The sequence below is a fragment of the Pholcus phalangioides genome, unplaced genomic scaffold (genome assembly GCF_987345545.1).
Source record: "Pholcus phalangioides strain wild (caught in Gottingen) unplaced genomic scaffold, Ppha-v1.0 ptg000015l_1, whole genome shotgun sequence".
In the NCBI taxonomy this organism is placed as follows: domain Eukaryota; kingdom Metazoa; phylum Arthropoda; class Arachnida; order Araneae; family Pholcidae; genus Pholcus; species Pholcus phalangioides.
The window spans coordinates 27,875,349-27,891,960 of NW_028301608.1; the positions used below are offsets into that span (position 1 = coordinate 27,875,349).

General features: G+C 35.6%; 1 protein-coding gene across 4 annotated transcripts in view; it reads right to left on the reverse strand.

Annotated features, from left to right (window-relative positions):
- Positions 1 to 2,311: 2,311 nt before the first annotated feature.
- Positions 2,312 to 16,612, reverse strand: part of LOC149075769 (uncharacterized) — a 32,260-nt gene continuing 17,959 nt past the window's right edge. For 2 of the 4 annotated variants that reach the window (XM_089243280.1, XM_089243277.1), the window contains exons 6-7: positions 15,380 to 15,529; positions 2,312 to 3,728 (exon numbers count right to left, since the gene is read on the reverse strand). In XM_089243280.1, the coding sequence (XP_089099406.1) occupies positions 3,533 to 3,728; positions 15,380 to 15,529 (346 nt within the window). In that variant the 3' untranslated portion in view covers positions 2,312 to 3,532. The remainder of the gene's footprint in view (positions 3,729 to 15,379; positions 15,530 to 16,612) is intronic. The other 2 variants (XM_089243279.1, XM_089243276.1) reach the window with 1 other exon arrangement.

Below are 16,612 nucleotides of genomic sequence, written 5' to 3' on the forward strand. Positions count from 1 at the left end.
TATGACAAAATTATAGACATACTGACCTAATACAATGTATATCTGGATGGACAAAAAATTCTCTTCACACAAAATATCATATTAAAAAAAAAATCACAATAATATTTTACAACTATTTTTCACGACTGAAATATAGAAACAATTCAGTTGGTAGATTTAGAAAAAAAAAATCAAACATATAAGTAGTTTTTGAAGCAGAGGCAGCCAAAGCTATTGTGAAGTCAACTGTATTGAGTCACATTGCTATTAATTTTGTACAGAAATTGTTGTCAAAAATTCCTTTTGCCATTGATTTATTGGTTATTTGATAAACCAATACATCAAACATACAACAGCTCTTAAGCCTGAAAAACCATTCATACCTGAACAATGACTGTGAAAGTCTCTCCCACAAAAGCCTATCAAGATATGCCTTTCTATGTAATCAACCACACCATGGATCCGATTTCAGTATGGACAATTTGTCCAAGGTTAATAGGTTTTAGCCTGTAACATTTCTAAGGAAATATTCACTCATATCTGATATTTTTCTGATTTGAAATAGGCACCCATTCCTTTATCTCTGATGCCCATAATAATGAATAATAATAAACAGAAAAAGTCTTTTTTTCCCCATTCTTTTTTTTTGACTGCGACTTTACACAAGTTATTTATTAGAAAATAAATGCTGGACCTCACTACAACTATTGTTGAAGAAGAGGCGGGAACTTTATGACATAGCTGCAATACAAAATCAGATGGCTAAATTGTTTAGGTGTCCATGCATACTACTTGGTTATAATTGGAATAGAATATGTGATACTGGATCTTCAAATTGATGTGTATTTCACTCCCTGAAATTTTGTCTTAACTACCTAGGATGTACTAATGACATTGCAGTGATCAAGGCTTTACTGCATTGTCAAATCAAGTAGCACAAAAAATTGCAAAGGTGATTGCATTTTGTTTTTAAAAAAACATTGCTCTCAAAACATTGAATAAACATAACAGTTGAAAACAATTTAGGCAGTTTCTCAAGTCAAATCTTCTAATCGCTAATTAATACATTTCCAGCTATCTGATATTTAATGGTTAGTCTTTTATTTTCAAAAATGAGTTTGACTATTTGGGTGCTTTAAAAAAATGTGTTATAAAAATAAATTAATATTTGAGGGTAAAAGATGTACAGGATAATATTTTATTGTTCCACTCAAAGTTCACTATTTTTAAAAACTGTTTGACATACATTGCTAACAAGTTTGTTATAACAAGTACGGCTTATAATGAGATCTTCACTATAACGAGTGATTTGCAAGTGATTGTGAAATATCAAATATTTAAAATACAAAAATATTTCGCTATAGCAACTTGAAAATTAGGAAGTATTCGCTATAAATTCTTTCAAACAATGCTAGTTTTTCCTTCTCTTTTTTCAAGAAATAAACATGATACATTTCTTACCATGGCAAATAATTCCTTGTAAAAATTACTCTGAGGTACTTCGAACAAAGACTGGACATAAAAGTCAAATTGTTTTCTCCTATTTTGCCTCCTTACTGTACACATGGGTAATGTGATGACTTAATTCAACTATAGTCTCTTTCAGTGACTGAGAACTTGCAGTTTCAAGTCATTTCAGAATGACTGAAAAAATCATGCTAAAAAGGTCCAGATTAGTGGGAAAATGTTGGTGAATCCATACAGCCATGGAAGTAAGCAGTGCAGTGATATAACAATTGAGACTTTCAATTGTTTAGTTTGTTGACTGAATCACTTTCACAATATGAAGTTGTATGCAAAAATGTGTTCGAGAAAACTGCTATACGACCAAAAATTCAATTTCATGACTAGAGTTCTGTTCATTCATTAATATTAGAATGAAACAATCTAAATGACATTTTAATGTGGATAAAGTAGCAATTTTCTGGAATTTCACCTGACAGAACAAAAACAAGGGAAATTTGCTAATAAGTCCATTGCAACAAAAAAATTTCTCATAATTGTAAACTGTCGTTATAACAGACTTTTTTGCATCTATAATACATGCACCTATATTATAAAAATGAGATACAACTTTTTTTAACAATTATATGACAGTTTTAGGAAAAAGGTCTTTCACCAAGGCACTTTAAAAAGTGAATGCATGTTCACAGATTGAGCAAAATGCAACACATTAATCAGAATCTTGTCACCGGTTGAACTATGCCTGTCTGCAGGCAATTAAAAAAATATTGTGCAAATTTTCTAATTTTTTTGTGGAATGTGTTAAATATACTAAAACAAAATAATCTGATATTCACAAAAACAACAAGCACATATCAAAAGTTACTCATAAAGAAAAGAACAGTTTCATAATATGAGATCTCAAGACATTTATGGACAGAGAAAATATACATTGTTCTGACATATATATAAACACACATCAATATACACTGCCTAGCCAAAACAAGTCATGCCATGGGCCCCAACATTCTGCAGCAGGACCCCCCCCCCAACCCAGAATTTTCACCGACCCCTCTAGTGAATGATAGCAATAAAATTTGAAAAGATAAAAAATAAGAATCGTCCAAAGCTGGAGTTTTCAGCTCCTCCTGGTGAGAGCCATGAGTTAAGCTACATTGTGTTATTACAGTTTTACTACTATGCAAGCCTCCGATGGGAATGTTAGGAAACAAAATTAAATCAGTCAAATACCTTGGCGTGTTTAACCATATGCTAAGGTTAGCTTTAATATTATTAAATATAATCATCAATAGATAATTATCACTTAGAAGGTGATGGCATGTCATTTATCTCAAACTGTGAAATATATTTCAGAGATTCATATAAAGCTGAAAAAAGCACGAGGCTTCATTTCGATACTTGGATTGGCCACCAGAAAATGCAGACATATTTTTCCAATCCAGAGCCCATGGACTTAAGATATATCTACCCATTTGTGCAATGCATAATTGCTGAGTTCGCATACAGTGAACAGGATGATGAGTTATGATCATTTATGAGAAAAGCAATGGAACTGATAGTTGTGAGGCTATACATTTTCTTGGTTCACCAAAGAGACTTGTACTCCTTCAAAATCTTGCATGGCAGAAGGCAACAGTGATTCAGTTGCAACCAGTTTATGCATGTGTGGAAAAAAGAAGGCAAATTTATTAGGTACCCAATGAGGAAACCAAGTTTGCATATGCAGATGTGCATTAAAAAGAAAAACAAAAGAGTCATTCAACTAAAAATAAGTGTTCAGTTATTCAGTTACCTCATAAACTTTTATGACTGAAAATGCAAGCGTAATTCATGATAAAAGGGAATAAAAAAAAAAAGTTAGAATATGTAACTTTTCTTTGGCCCGGCAGTGTGTTTAGCTATCATGACACAAAAATAAAAGAAAAATGAAATACAAATATGGTAAATAAACTCTTTTCATGGAGAAGAACAAATCTGTTTGACTTAGGTGATTTTTTGAATAAAATTTCACATTATTCACACTTTGCCCACAGATGATCTTTGGCAAAAGTCAATTGCGCTGCTGTAAAACCACACTGAAATGATTTTATCACCAATTTTTCACAGAGCATACTGGTGGTTCCAGAACATATTTACCTAGTCTTCCGCCAGAATTTTTAAGCTTATGAAACAAAGTGAGAGGATCAAAAACCATTGCATACTTTAACCATGATTCGCCTACAGCTGCATTTTCTCCTATGACAGCTATACGTTTCCAGTATTTACTTCCTTTCTTGTTGAAAATGCTTTGGGATAAAACGAAAAGAAAAAAGTCATAACAGAAAAGCAAGTTTAAAACACTTCAACATGACTACATAAGTGAAACAGCAATACCAGAGAACTCTTTTCGCTTTTAGCAAACTCATGGAAATTTTGTCTAGTAAATAAGTATGACTTATCCCTTTCAGACACTGCATGCACAAATGTGTGGGCTGCATTTTCTCATTGTAGAAGACTTTTTTTACCTTAGGAGTTAAGCCCTGGCTTAAAGGATTGTTGAAATTTTGAGTTAGAAATATATTGAATATGAACTTTGGGGTACTTTCATCAGAGGGCAGCACTTGTTGAATTTTCAAGGAGGGGGTTGAAGATGACTTTCATGAGAAAGTGCCTTTGGCAAAAATATGATTTAAGAAATAAAATTTAGCAATACAATTTTGGAGAAAATTTTGTGTGAAGATGACTACCCCGCATCATCTTTGTAACAAAAATTTAAAGGAAGTGGGAAATTGTTTCTTGAAAATTTGAAAAAATAAAGATTTGATAAAATTTGTTTTGATGAATTTTTTGAGTATCAAAAATGCAAATGGATCTTGAAAATTCCAAACAATGAATACCCGGGTCTGTGCTAAAGGGTTTTACCTGAAGGTTATTCTTGAAATGTGTATGCTATGAACATACCATTCCATTTGTATTAATACTTTGAACTACAGTCAAATCCTGTTATAATGAACTCCAAAAGACCAGAGAAATTTCGTTATAAAGGAATTCCAGGTTTTTACATTGTTCCAAAGTAAACATATTTGAGGGATTAGAAAAGTGTTCATTAAAACAAGATTTTTGCTGTAACGGTATTAGTTAAAACAGGATTCGACAGTATGAGAGAACAAAGCTATCGATCAAAATAAACCTAGAAAACATAGCAACTAACTCGATCAAATTTATGAAAACCTATTAATTTTCATAAATTTGATTGAGTTAGTTGCTGTTCTTCAAAAACCATACTGATACTTTTCTGCATATAAGGGCTAATTAGACTGGGATCTATAGTTTATTGCCAACTCTAAATGGCAGCGTTAGACAATTTCTTTTTCTCTATCTATATGTCTTGGTTCTTTAATCTCTCAGGAAAGAACTTTAAAAGAAACATGTTCTGTAGTCATCTTGTCCTACAGATAAACTTTATTGGCAGAGGTTCCGCATGGATTATTAATATTAACATGTGTTTTTCAAGTTAGAACCATTTTGTTGCAAACTCATTGAAAGTAAAAAAAATTCAAGGACTATTCAAGCACTTTTCCAGGCAAAATTTCAAATTTCAAGGACATTCATATCACGGTTGATAAAATTCATGTTTTTTTTAAATGAAATTAATTGAATTTTCTTAATTTATATTCAACATTTAAGTTTTTAATTTTGAAATGCTAATTTACTAAAGATATACATAGTTTAAAACAATTATAGTTTTCATTTCAACTTGCAGACAATGTAATGTTCTAAAGGTCTTGCTTTAAAAAAAAAACCCATTGTAGTTTAGTATGCAAATGACATTTAAGCAGAAATCATTTTATGTTTGTAAACAGTATTGAAATTTCTGTTTATATATATATCATTATTGAACAAACAAATAAATAAATATATATAATAATAATAAAAATTAGATATCATTCTAATTGTATATCTAGGGTGACAATATGACTTGTATTTCTTGGGACACACCTGTATTTTCATGTTATTTTTGGCCATCCCGACTTTTTCATAAAAAAATGCCCCATTATTTTTCATATATTTTCAACAAAGTCTATTGAAATTTTTATTCTTTACTAAAACTAAGAATTAAAATTAGTTTTCCAATCCTATAAATTATATTATGATGATTACGATTTCAAACAGTCAGCTGTTGAATCAATTTTTCCTTTTTTAAAACTTTGAGGCTAATAAAATGCATTTTCCTGATTAAACTTTTTTATGAATACATTTAAACTGACGCCCTCATGTTCTTAACTGTTTTTTAAAATCATCAAAAAAAAAAAAAAAAAAAAAAATTATAATTGAAATAATTACTGACAAGTTTTCAAAAATTGAATTAGATTGAAAATCAAGGTGATGGCATATGCTGTCGTAACCAGCTGACTGGTTAAATATGAGTATTCTCACATATTTCTCACATGTTAATGGTTTTTTCCTCCATAGAATTCATTTAAATATACTGCTTCAATGCAATGGTACTTCATTTTCTGTCTGCCTTTAGCAATAACTGGCAACTTCGCTTACCTTTGGCATAATTTTTCATGACAATTGGCAATTTTACCATATTTTTATCAAGGAAATATGGTCAGCCCACATATATACAATTGACATTCATTAATTCAATACAGTCAGCCCTCCGTATTCAGTTTCTTTTCCTTTATTGGAATTTTTTTTGCACCACTCAGAAATCGTCATTCATGTGTTTTGTTTACAAAATTCGAGTTGTGCATGTTTAGGATGGCTTGCTAATGACATTACTGTCATCACGAGAGTTGTGGCAGCTCCCAAGAGAGATACAGTTACCTCATATTGGATTAACCTTTGGCCACAATGTGTGCTAAAGGCACAACCATTTCTACAGAGTCAACTGAAGAGACTATAAAAGACATTGCCACATTAGCGAAACAGGTGGGTGGAGAACTGTTCAATGATATGGATATAGAGGAAGTCGAACAGCTAATTAATAGCAATTCAGAGGTATTTGCCGATGGAGAATTAATGTAGTTGACTGCTCCGCAAACTGAAGCAGTACCAGATGAAGATCAAGATAAAGAAGTAGAAGACAAGACATAGCGGAAGGGCTTTGCACGTTCAAATTAGCAATAGATTGTTTTCATGGCATAGATCCCTCTATGGTACGATCTTCACATGTAGAAAAATTGGTAGAGGAAGCCTTGTCATCATATTCCAACATACTTGATGATATGAAGATGGAACGGCAAACAGAAATCACAAGTTCTTTCAGAAAACATCGCCAACAATCGCGACACCCTCTTTTACATTCCCTTATTCCTCAGCGTTACCCTGCTTTCCTCATGCTGTTCAATAAACGAGATATACAAGACAAAACTATGGTTCCAGTTATATTCATGGATTTCCCGTGTACATGATCATCCCGGAATGTAACCCCCGCGAATAAGGGGGGAGGGAGTGACTGTAGTTTGAAATATTTTGAAGCAATATATTGAACGCACTGTTTTGCTGTCAGATTTTAGGCAATTTCGTTTAAAGCACAGAAATACCTCAGGTATGCATGACCATATGTCCTGTTTTAAACATTATCTCATAATGCAAATACAAATACAACGCCACAACATGCAAAATGCTCAACGAGGTGGCTGATGAAAAGATGCCTATAAAAGTATGGATGTAATATATTTCAAAAATACATCAACCCAATTAAAAATGCAATTAACACAAATTATAAACAATATATACACATGATAAAATATTATACAATGCCCATAAAGAATACTGATGGTTGTCTTATTCTAAGAATGGATAGCTTCTCCATTTACCCCAACACGTTTATCGTATTTCTTTTTAAACATGTCAATTGTGTTACAATTTACTACCTCCAGGGGTAAGCTATTCCACTTATTAACAACCCTATTAGAGAAAAATTCCCTGCGATACCATAACCTTGCATTGTCCCTCACCAATCGATACTGGTGTCCCCTTGTAAAAGCGGTCGATTGGCGGTGTACTAAAAGTTCATGGTCCATCCTATCCATCCCATTGAAAATTTTGAACACTTCGATCATATCTCCTCGACACCTGCGTTCATCCAATGTAAACATATTCAAAAAATAAAGTCTCTCTTCATAACTCAAGCCCTGTGTGCCAATAAGGACACGCGTAGCTCTTCTCTGCACCCCTTCAACCAAGTCTATGTCCCTCTGTAGGTATGGTCTCCAAAACCTTACAGCATACTCCAGTCCAGGACGAACTAATCCCCGAAAAAGCAGAAGAATGACTTTAGGAGAACGCAAAGAGACCTTTTTGAAAATGAGACCAAGCATTCTATTCGATTTTTTGACCACCGCTGAACAATGTTCAGAAAACCTAAGTCGCTCGTCAATGAAAATTCCCAAATCGGTGACCCTAGTTACATCCAGGATAGTGACACAATTCAACTTGTAAGAGAACCGTGGGTTGTTCGAACCAAAATGAGCGACCATGCACTTATCAACGCTAAACGTCATGCTCCATTCATTTGCCCATGCTGCAATCCTGTTTAAGTTGGTCTGGAGCAACTCCCTATCACTTTCATTCCCGATTACCCCCATTAGCTTCACATCATCTGCGAATTTGCTAGTAATCCCATCGATACCCTGATCGAGTTTATCGATAAAAAGTGAAAAAAGTATGCGGCCAAGGACACTTCCTTGAGGAACTCCACTTGTGACATCTGTCCAACCAGAGAATTCCCCGTTCACCATAACTAGTTACGACCTATCTCTTAACCACAATTCTATCCAATTCAGCAAGTTGCCCCCAATTCCAATCTCGTGTAAACGCTTCAACAGTTTGACATGTTGGACCCGATCGAATGCCTTCTGGAAATCAAGGTAAACAACATCAAAATTTTTGCTCTTACCCAAAGCCTTACTCACGTGATCATAGAAGCAAAGGAGGTTAGTTACACATGACTTCCCCTTCCTGAACCCATGCTGATTATCAGACAATGCATTATTCTCGTCTATCCACTTCACAAACTGCCTTTTGATGATAATTTCCAAAATTTTCAAGAGGGAGCACGGCAAACTCACTGGACGATAATTTGACACAGCTTCTCTACTACCCTTCTTAAATATCGGAACAACGTTAGCAAGTTTCCAATCTCTTGGGACGATACCCTCAGCAACACTACTCCTGTATATCTGTGCGACTGGCCCCAACAATTCATTAGCACATTCCCTGAGGACCCTGGGATAGATATCATCTGGTCCTGGTGCTTTGCTTGCACATGCATTTCTTAGAAGATTTAGGACCTCCACGTCTTCTACTTGAATATCGTTGCGGGTTTTATTACCCCATGCAACACCCATATATGGAATATCATTATATCCATTAAAAACAGAAGCGAAAAAGGCATTGAAAGCACTACACATGCCTACATTGCTCTCTACCCTAGAGCCTCCTATCGAGAGGGGGCTAACTGTCCCCTTACATCCATTATTGACATTTCGAAAAAATGATTTTATGTCAGAGCCAATGTTATCTGCCAACCTAGATTCAACTTCCTTTTACTAGGCTATCCCCTATCGCTTTCTTCAACAGCCTTCTTTTATCAGTAATGAATGATAGGTGACCTCGTCCACTTTTATACTCTCTGAATGCCCTTTTCTTTTCAAGATAAAGGTTCCGCACGCTATCCGTGAACCATAGAGGGTGCGATGTACAAACACGCTTTTTTCGAACAAAGGGTATGACCTCGTGCAAAACAGAGGACAGCTTCGTACTAAATTCTTCCCATTAACTTACCACCCCTACTGATTCCAACAGGTCTTTGAAAACCTCCGCTAACCTTCCTCTCAAAACATCAAAGTTAGTTCTCCGAAAACAAGGAACCAATCTTTTGTTATCAACCTTACCCGAGGAAAAGTTACAGTGAAATCTGACGATACGATGATCACTGGAAGAAAACTCTTCCCCCACTGAAACATGTTCAACTAGATCCTCAGAACTAGTAAGAACTAAATCCAAAATAGCAGTACCCCTAGTGGCTTCTGATACATGCTGATACAAAAAATTTTCGAGCACCAACTTAAGAAAGTCTCTTTCATACTGATTTCCAGATGAAAGGCTCTCCCAATCAATACCTGGGTAATTGAAATCACCTAGTATGAGAACCCTCTTACGCTTACACATGTAGGAAATTTCATCATGCAATTTGGCAATGTAGTCTGGATCCCTATTTGGTGGATTGTAACAAACCCCAACAATAAGTTTATGACGTCTTTTGTTCTCAAGTTCAACCGATATGGTTTCAATATCACTTCTCTGCATGTTACACTCTCTAGCCTTCAAACAGGATTTCACGTATATCAACACTCCACCCCCTTTCCTATCAGATCTATTTCTCACAAAAGTATCGTATCCTGAGATGTGTAAGAAAGATTCATCCCCATCGTTTGCCCAAGATTCTGTAATGGCTACAAGATCCAAGCCCTCCACAACTATCATAGTTTCTAAAAAATCTTTCTTATTACCCAAGCTCCTGGCATTTATTAACACACATTTTAATTTGCCCGGTGATTTAGTGTCAATCGAGAAGCCATCCAAGTCAGAGGTGGGTAATTCCCCATCAGTACTGTTGTGATTATCATTAACTAACCCACATTCCCGACTACATGGTATGGGAGTAAAAAACCTGACCTAAGGCTATCGTAAACGTCCCAGACCCCCCTTGGATCCCATCCGAACGGAGCCACCTATCGGTAAATGCGGGAAGCTCCAAGAACGTGACTCCAAGTGAGGAGCAAATGTCCTTCAGGCCTATATTGAATTGGTGGATCCTATTCCTATACCCCCTACTACCCCTTGGCAGCACAGGAATCACTGCCACATCTGAATCCCCCTCCCTAGGGGGATAATAGTAAATCACGGTACTCTGACAGAGACTCACTAATATTCGCTCCTACCTGATTTGTTCCCACCCACAAGGGCAACTTTCGGCAATGAAAAACGTCTCGAACGTTGCCAATCTTCCCCCCAGGAAGACAACAGTGCTCGAAACCCCGAAAATCCCTACACACTCGGTTCCCAAGTTCCCTAACCATAGAATCGCCGATGATTAAACCCCTCTCACTATCCCCCTCTACCTCATCCACGACCACCCATTCGCCCTCTAAACTGTCATTGTTCGTGGAGATTGCTTCTTCATCAACAGGTGGCTTGACGACCAGAGGCTCCGTTATAACTGGGCCCTCTAGCACCCTAACTTTTTCCCGTAAAGCTTCGACCTCGAGTTCCTGCCTTTTCCTATCCAAGCACCCTTTACAGTTGAAACTATCAGCTACTATACCCGTAGACCAGGGAAACCTCCCGTCGCAAGCTCTACACAACACTAGTCGAGGTCAAGGCATACTAACACTATTGCTAAAAATAGATAATAATAATAATTAAAAATAGAAAATGAAAAACGTTAACAGGAAATTAAAATAATGTAAAATACATTATTATGCGAAATATACGTAAAAGATTGTATGAAAAAATTACGTAAAATAGAATGCTCAACACTAAATCACGAGAATAAAATAAATCTATATATATAAAATTGATTTTCTGTCTGTGCGTGTGTGTGTATGTTCTATATACAAATCTACAATTTTAGATCGATAGTCGCCAAATTTGGCATATATACCAAATGGGACCCGACTTGAATGATAGGCTACTTTAAAATTTCGTCAGCCCAGGGCAAATGCCCCAAATGGGCAAAAAACTTTCCGGCAACAATGGTTTTTGGGCCTCAACAATCACTTTCCGAACGTTTACTTTGGTTACCATGGTTCCCTAGCAATGCGTTTCAGACGTGTGTATGCCTTTACAACGGTTTGTCACTTCTTTAATTCTGTTAGTATATGCGTATGTATAATAGTTTATGCCTTTATAATGGTTTGATACATTTTCAATCCTGCCAGTGAGGCTTTTTGAATAGATGTCATAATCATCACCAGCATCGCTTTGAGAGTCAGGAAAAGGGTTATCCACATAGAAATCTGTGATAAAATTGTCGATTTTACTGTAGAAATGCGGAAATTAGTGTGATTTTCCGCCCCATCAATAATTTTAAAAATTGTATTGAATTCTCGATTTTTGAAATATTCAGTTCGCTTAGCCCAGGAGATTAAATATAAAGTAATTAGCCAAACCTATACTTTTGAGTTGGATATTCGAGCAATATCATTGATTTCATTTATATCTTCTCAAGTATGAAAATTAACGTCTCCATATTGTCTCTTTTGATATTTATTTGCATAAATTCATGTGGGTTAGGATATTTTAAAATTAGTTATGAGCCCGTGAAAAGTGCATCAAAAAATTCCACAGCTTTAACTAAGGATTTTTGGAAGCTGGAACAGACAGATGGATAACTTGAAGTTAAGAGGGGGCGGGGGGGGGGGGGGATCGAAATACCTAGCGCCCCTTAAAAAAAGAAAAAAATATATATTCATTTCTACGTTTCTGTGTAAATCTAGATTTGTTTATTTCATGAATCGCGCAAGTCGCCATATTGGTTAACTTGGATGCGGTTTGTATGTCTCTCAAGAAAAAGAGAGGGAGATATCACGTGATCCAAAAAAGCCTCATTGAAGAAAACCCGGGCAACGCCGGGTATTATAGCTAGTATGTAAATAAAGAATAGAACACACTCCAAAAAAAGTATTAAGCTACAAAGTACAATTTTTACTTCTTGGAATTAGCTAACTATCTCAAATCACACTAACACTACAACTAAAGGCCCAAGTGGAAGGAAAAACAAAGTTATAACTTATCATTGTTGCTCTAGAGGGGAATTTAGTTGAAGGGCGACAAAAACTGATGGAAGAAATTCACACCAAAATATTTTTCAAGCACATATAAGCAATTAAAAATGATTATTTTTTAAGGACTGCAATGACTTTTCAAGGACATTTAAAGACTTGAAAATGAGCTTTTTTTTCAAGGACTTTTAAGGACTGTATGAACCCTGCATATTAACCTGATTTACAATGCCCAAAAACAATATTGGTAATTAGTAGGTGTACAATGATGGATTTTGTCTGGACTTCAAAAAGTATTCCTATAAGTTCTTAAAAAACACAAATACGAAGGCCACAATAGGCAAAATGCCCAATGAGGCGGCTGAAAAAAGATGGTGATAAAAAAAATTTATGGTTGTCTTGTGTTTAAGTATGGGTAGCTTCTTGATTTATGCATTTCACTATGTTTATCGTATTTCATTTTAAACGTGTCAATCCAGTTCGAATTCATGACCCGGGGGTAAAACCCACAACCTAGAATTACCCATTACTAAATAATACAGTTGGCCCTTGACCCCCGTATTCGCGGTTTTTTCCTTTATTGGAAATTTTTTTATCAACACTCAGCAATCATCATTCACGTGTTTTGCGTGTTTAGGTTGGCAAATTTTTCTAGTGCTACTGATAATGCTTCGAAAAGGCAAAAAAAAAGTGAAAAACACAAGAAAAATTGGATATATTGAGTATTCTTGTCTAAAGTTAGTCAATTGCTGCAGTGGCCGCCATTACGGAATCAACTAATCTACGCTAATATATATCAAGGAAAATGGAATCTGAAATTCGAGCAACCGTGGCTGTAACTGCACCTTTGTCAGTGAAAACTTTGCATCGCCTACGGGATCCATGTGTTTCTTGTACAGAAAATGTTTTTTGTGGGTACAAGATTGCTACAAAAATGATGTTCCAATTGATTGTAATATTATAACGGAAAAGGTGAAAAATTTTACTGTTCTATAAACGAAAGGGCTGGTGAAACGTCTCTCTCTATTTCATCAGAATTTTATCACTTAAAGGGTGGTTTTTCATAAACATATAGAGCCACTCACAACCCCGGACTGATGCAAAGCAACTTACTTCCATTACCTCAAAAAGAGGCAGGGTTGTGTCTGAAAAAGTTAGCGAAGATTTATAGCACTGCCCCCTCCTCCCCAGTCCCATGCTCACAAGTATCGAATCACTCACGTCGTTCTCCCCATGAAGACAGCTATCAACTCGATGTAACGTACAAGCCATTTAACTAAAATGGATAGCTGAACCCAATGACTAGAGAGAAGAATTGCACGTGCGCCCAGTGGCACATAAGGGCCGGACATAGCAGCCTGGGATTTCAAAAGAAGTGTGAAAAAACTTGTGGGACAAGTAAGAACTTGGCATATTGAATTGGGAGATTTGGGAATGGTCTAAATACTTGATGATATGAAGAAGAAATGACAAACAGAAATCACAATGTTCTTTCAGAAAACACCGTCAACACAATCGCTGCACTCCTTTTATATTCCCTTCTACCTCTGTGTCACCCTGCTCTTTTTCATGATGTTCAATAAACAAGATATATGAAAAAACCTATGGTTTCGGTTATTCACGGATTTCCGTATTCGCGGTCACCCCAGGAATGTAACCCCAGCGAATACAGGGGCAGAGACTGTGCTTATTTTCCCCTGTCTAAGAGCAATCGATTGATGGTGTATTAATAACTCATGTGTGGTCCATCCTATCCATCTTGTTGAAATCTTAAAGACTTAATCATATCCCTGACACCTCTGCTTTTCTAATGTAAACCTATTCAAAAAATCAAGTCCCCTCTTCATAGCTTAAGGCCTGTGTGCTGCCAAGAGTGGGCATGGCTCTGTTCTGCAACTGTTCAAACAAGTGTATGTCCCTCTATAGGTAGTCTCAAAAACTTCATGGAATACACTAATCCAGGATAAACTAAGGCCCAGAACAGTGGAAAGATCACTTTAGAATGCAAGGAGACCTTTTTGAGATTAAATCTGATCATTATGTATGTTTTTCGACCACTGCTAAACCATGTTTAGAAAACCTAAGCCGCTCGTCAATAAAAATTCCCAAATCGGTGACCTTAGTTGCACACATCCGGAAGTGACCATGTACTTGTCAATGCTGAAACTCATGCTTCAATCATATTCAAGTTCTTCTGGAGTCCCTATCTCTTCGTGATTCCTGACTACCTGCATAAGCTTCACATAATCTGCAAATTTTCTCACAATTCCATCGATAACTGATCTTCCCTGATCAAGCTTATCAATAAAAAGTGCAAAAAGAATGGGAGCGAGGACTGTTCTTTGAGACATACCTGTCCAATCACTAAATTCCCTGTTCACTATAACCCACCATCACTTATCTCTCAACCAAGATTCTATCTACTTAAACAAGTTGCCCCTAATCCCAATCTCATGTAAACGCTTAAAAGTGTTGAAAATCAAATAAACAATGTCAATGTTTTTGCCTTTTTGACAAAGCCTTAGTCATGTGATCATAGAAGAAAGAGGTTGGTTACATGACTTCCTCCTTCCTGAACCTACGCTGATTTTCATCATTAAACTACAATAAAAACACTAGTTTCTGGCCTGTAAGTGGTGTCCATATCACGTACAGTCGAATCGCGTCATAACAAACTCCAAGAGACCGGAGAAATCCCTTCGTGATAACAAATATGTTGTATAACAAAATTTCATTATAAAAGAATTCCAGTTTTTTTGCATTGTTCCTATGTAAACTTATTTGGGGGATTAGAAACGTACTCGTTAAAACGAGATTTTTGCAATATCTGTATTCGTTAAAACGGGATTCAACTGTATCTTGCTCTCAGCCTAAAAAAGTTGAGCACCCTTGCAATACAGGGATTAAAGTACCGAGAATGATAGGTTTACATGCTACAAATTACAGATGATAAAATAGAGAGAGACACACACACACCAACTTGAGAGGTTATAATTTATACAATACACATACAGCAGTGGCTTGAAAATGGTAGATGATGATACTGTTTTAAAAAAATAAGAATAAGCATCCATGCTTAATAACTCCAATTCACTGTATAGCTGATAAATAGTTATTTTTCCCTGGACGGGAAGAAAAATATCAAACACATTCACTACCTTTTGATTGTTTCCATCACACGAGAGTCAAATCCAGCAAAAATAAGGTCACAAGTCACATCTGAAATGATGTAGTCTTCAAAAACACATTTAACCATCTCGCAGAATGTCTCAGTTACAGACACATCAGACATATCCAGACTACATTGCCTATCAAAACAATTGAGAAATGATATAAGTTCAAAAAAACATATCACAAGAGATTCTGATAAAGCAGTTACATGTATGATTATGTATTTAGCAACATCAGTTATACGATATAGATGTCACAAAGTTTCAGATGCTTGTTCCATCATTTAGTCATCCGAGTGATTACATTGTCGAAGTGGCAATTCCTTGGTGAATATATTTCTATTTAAATATTATTTTTCTCAATGAGCACAATAGGATCCATCACTGTGGGCAATTTGATGCCATTTTCCCACATTTTCGGGAGGCAAATCGTGCCAGAAGTGTGTCTAACACACTTATTTTTCCTAATATATTTGGGAAAAATTTAATTTTGTATGTATTGTTTCTGCATCGTAACTGCAAAAATAAAATTTATGTATTTGTGATTCTATGTTTGTGCCCTTTTCTTTCATTTCTAAAAGAAATTGTACAAATTTACCTGATCCATATATTGTGTGTCACTAATTTATAAATTTATGATTGCCAGTATGAACTGAGTCTACTTCCTAGCAATTCTTTTTTGTTACTGATCTACTGTATTAACATCTTGCTTAGGTGACTGGCTCAAAGGGCTGCTTCAAAAGTATTATGAAGCACTGGGCAAAGTAATTTTTCTGAGGCCTCTACTTGGTTAAAAATACCTGACTATGTTATACGCTTAAACAAGGCTATGCACCAGTAAACTTACATGCTCAATCTCTAAAATTATGACCAAATTGAATTTTTGTGAGGTCTCCAGGCCTGGTCAGGGTGGGTCCATGCATTTAGATGGCCCTATTGGTTCATTACTGTGACAAAATACAAACTCCACTAGGTCAAAGAAAAACCATTTAACTGGATTCTATTTTCTAATATTAAAAATATTATTTAAATAATAAAGAATAGAGAATAATCATAACAATCTCAAATGCATGATTGCAAATAACTCTTTGAAGAAGCACTGATCACTCGGAAGTGAAGGCACGAAGCATATCTTCAGGTAACAGACATTTGGAGCAAAGTCATATACTTTGAAACCTTGATATAAAGATATTCTGTGGACCAAGAAAAATATCATTGTAG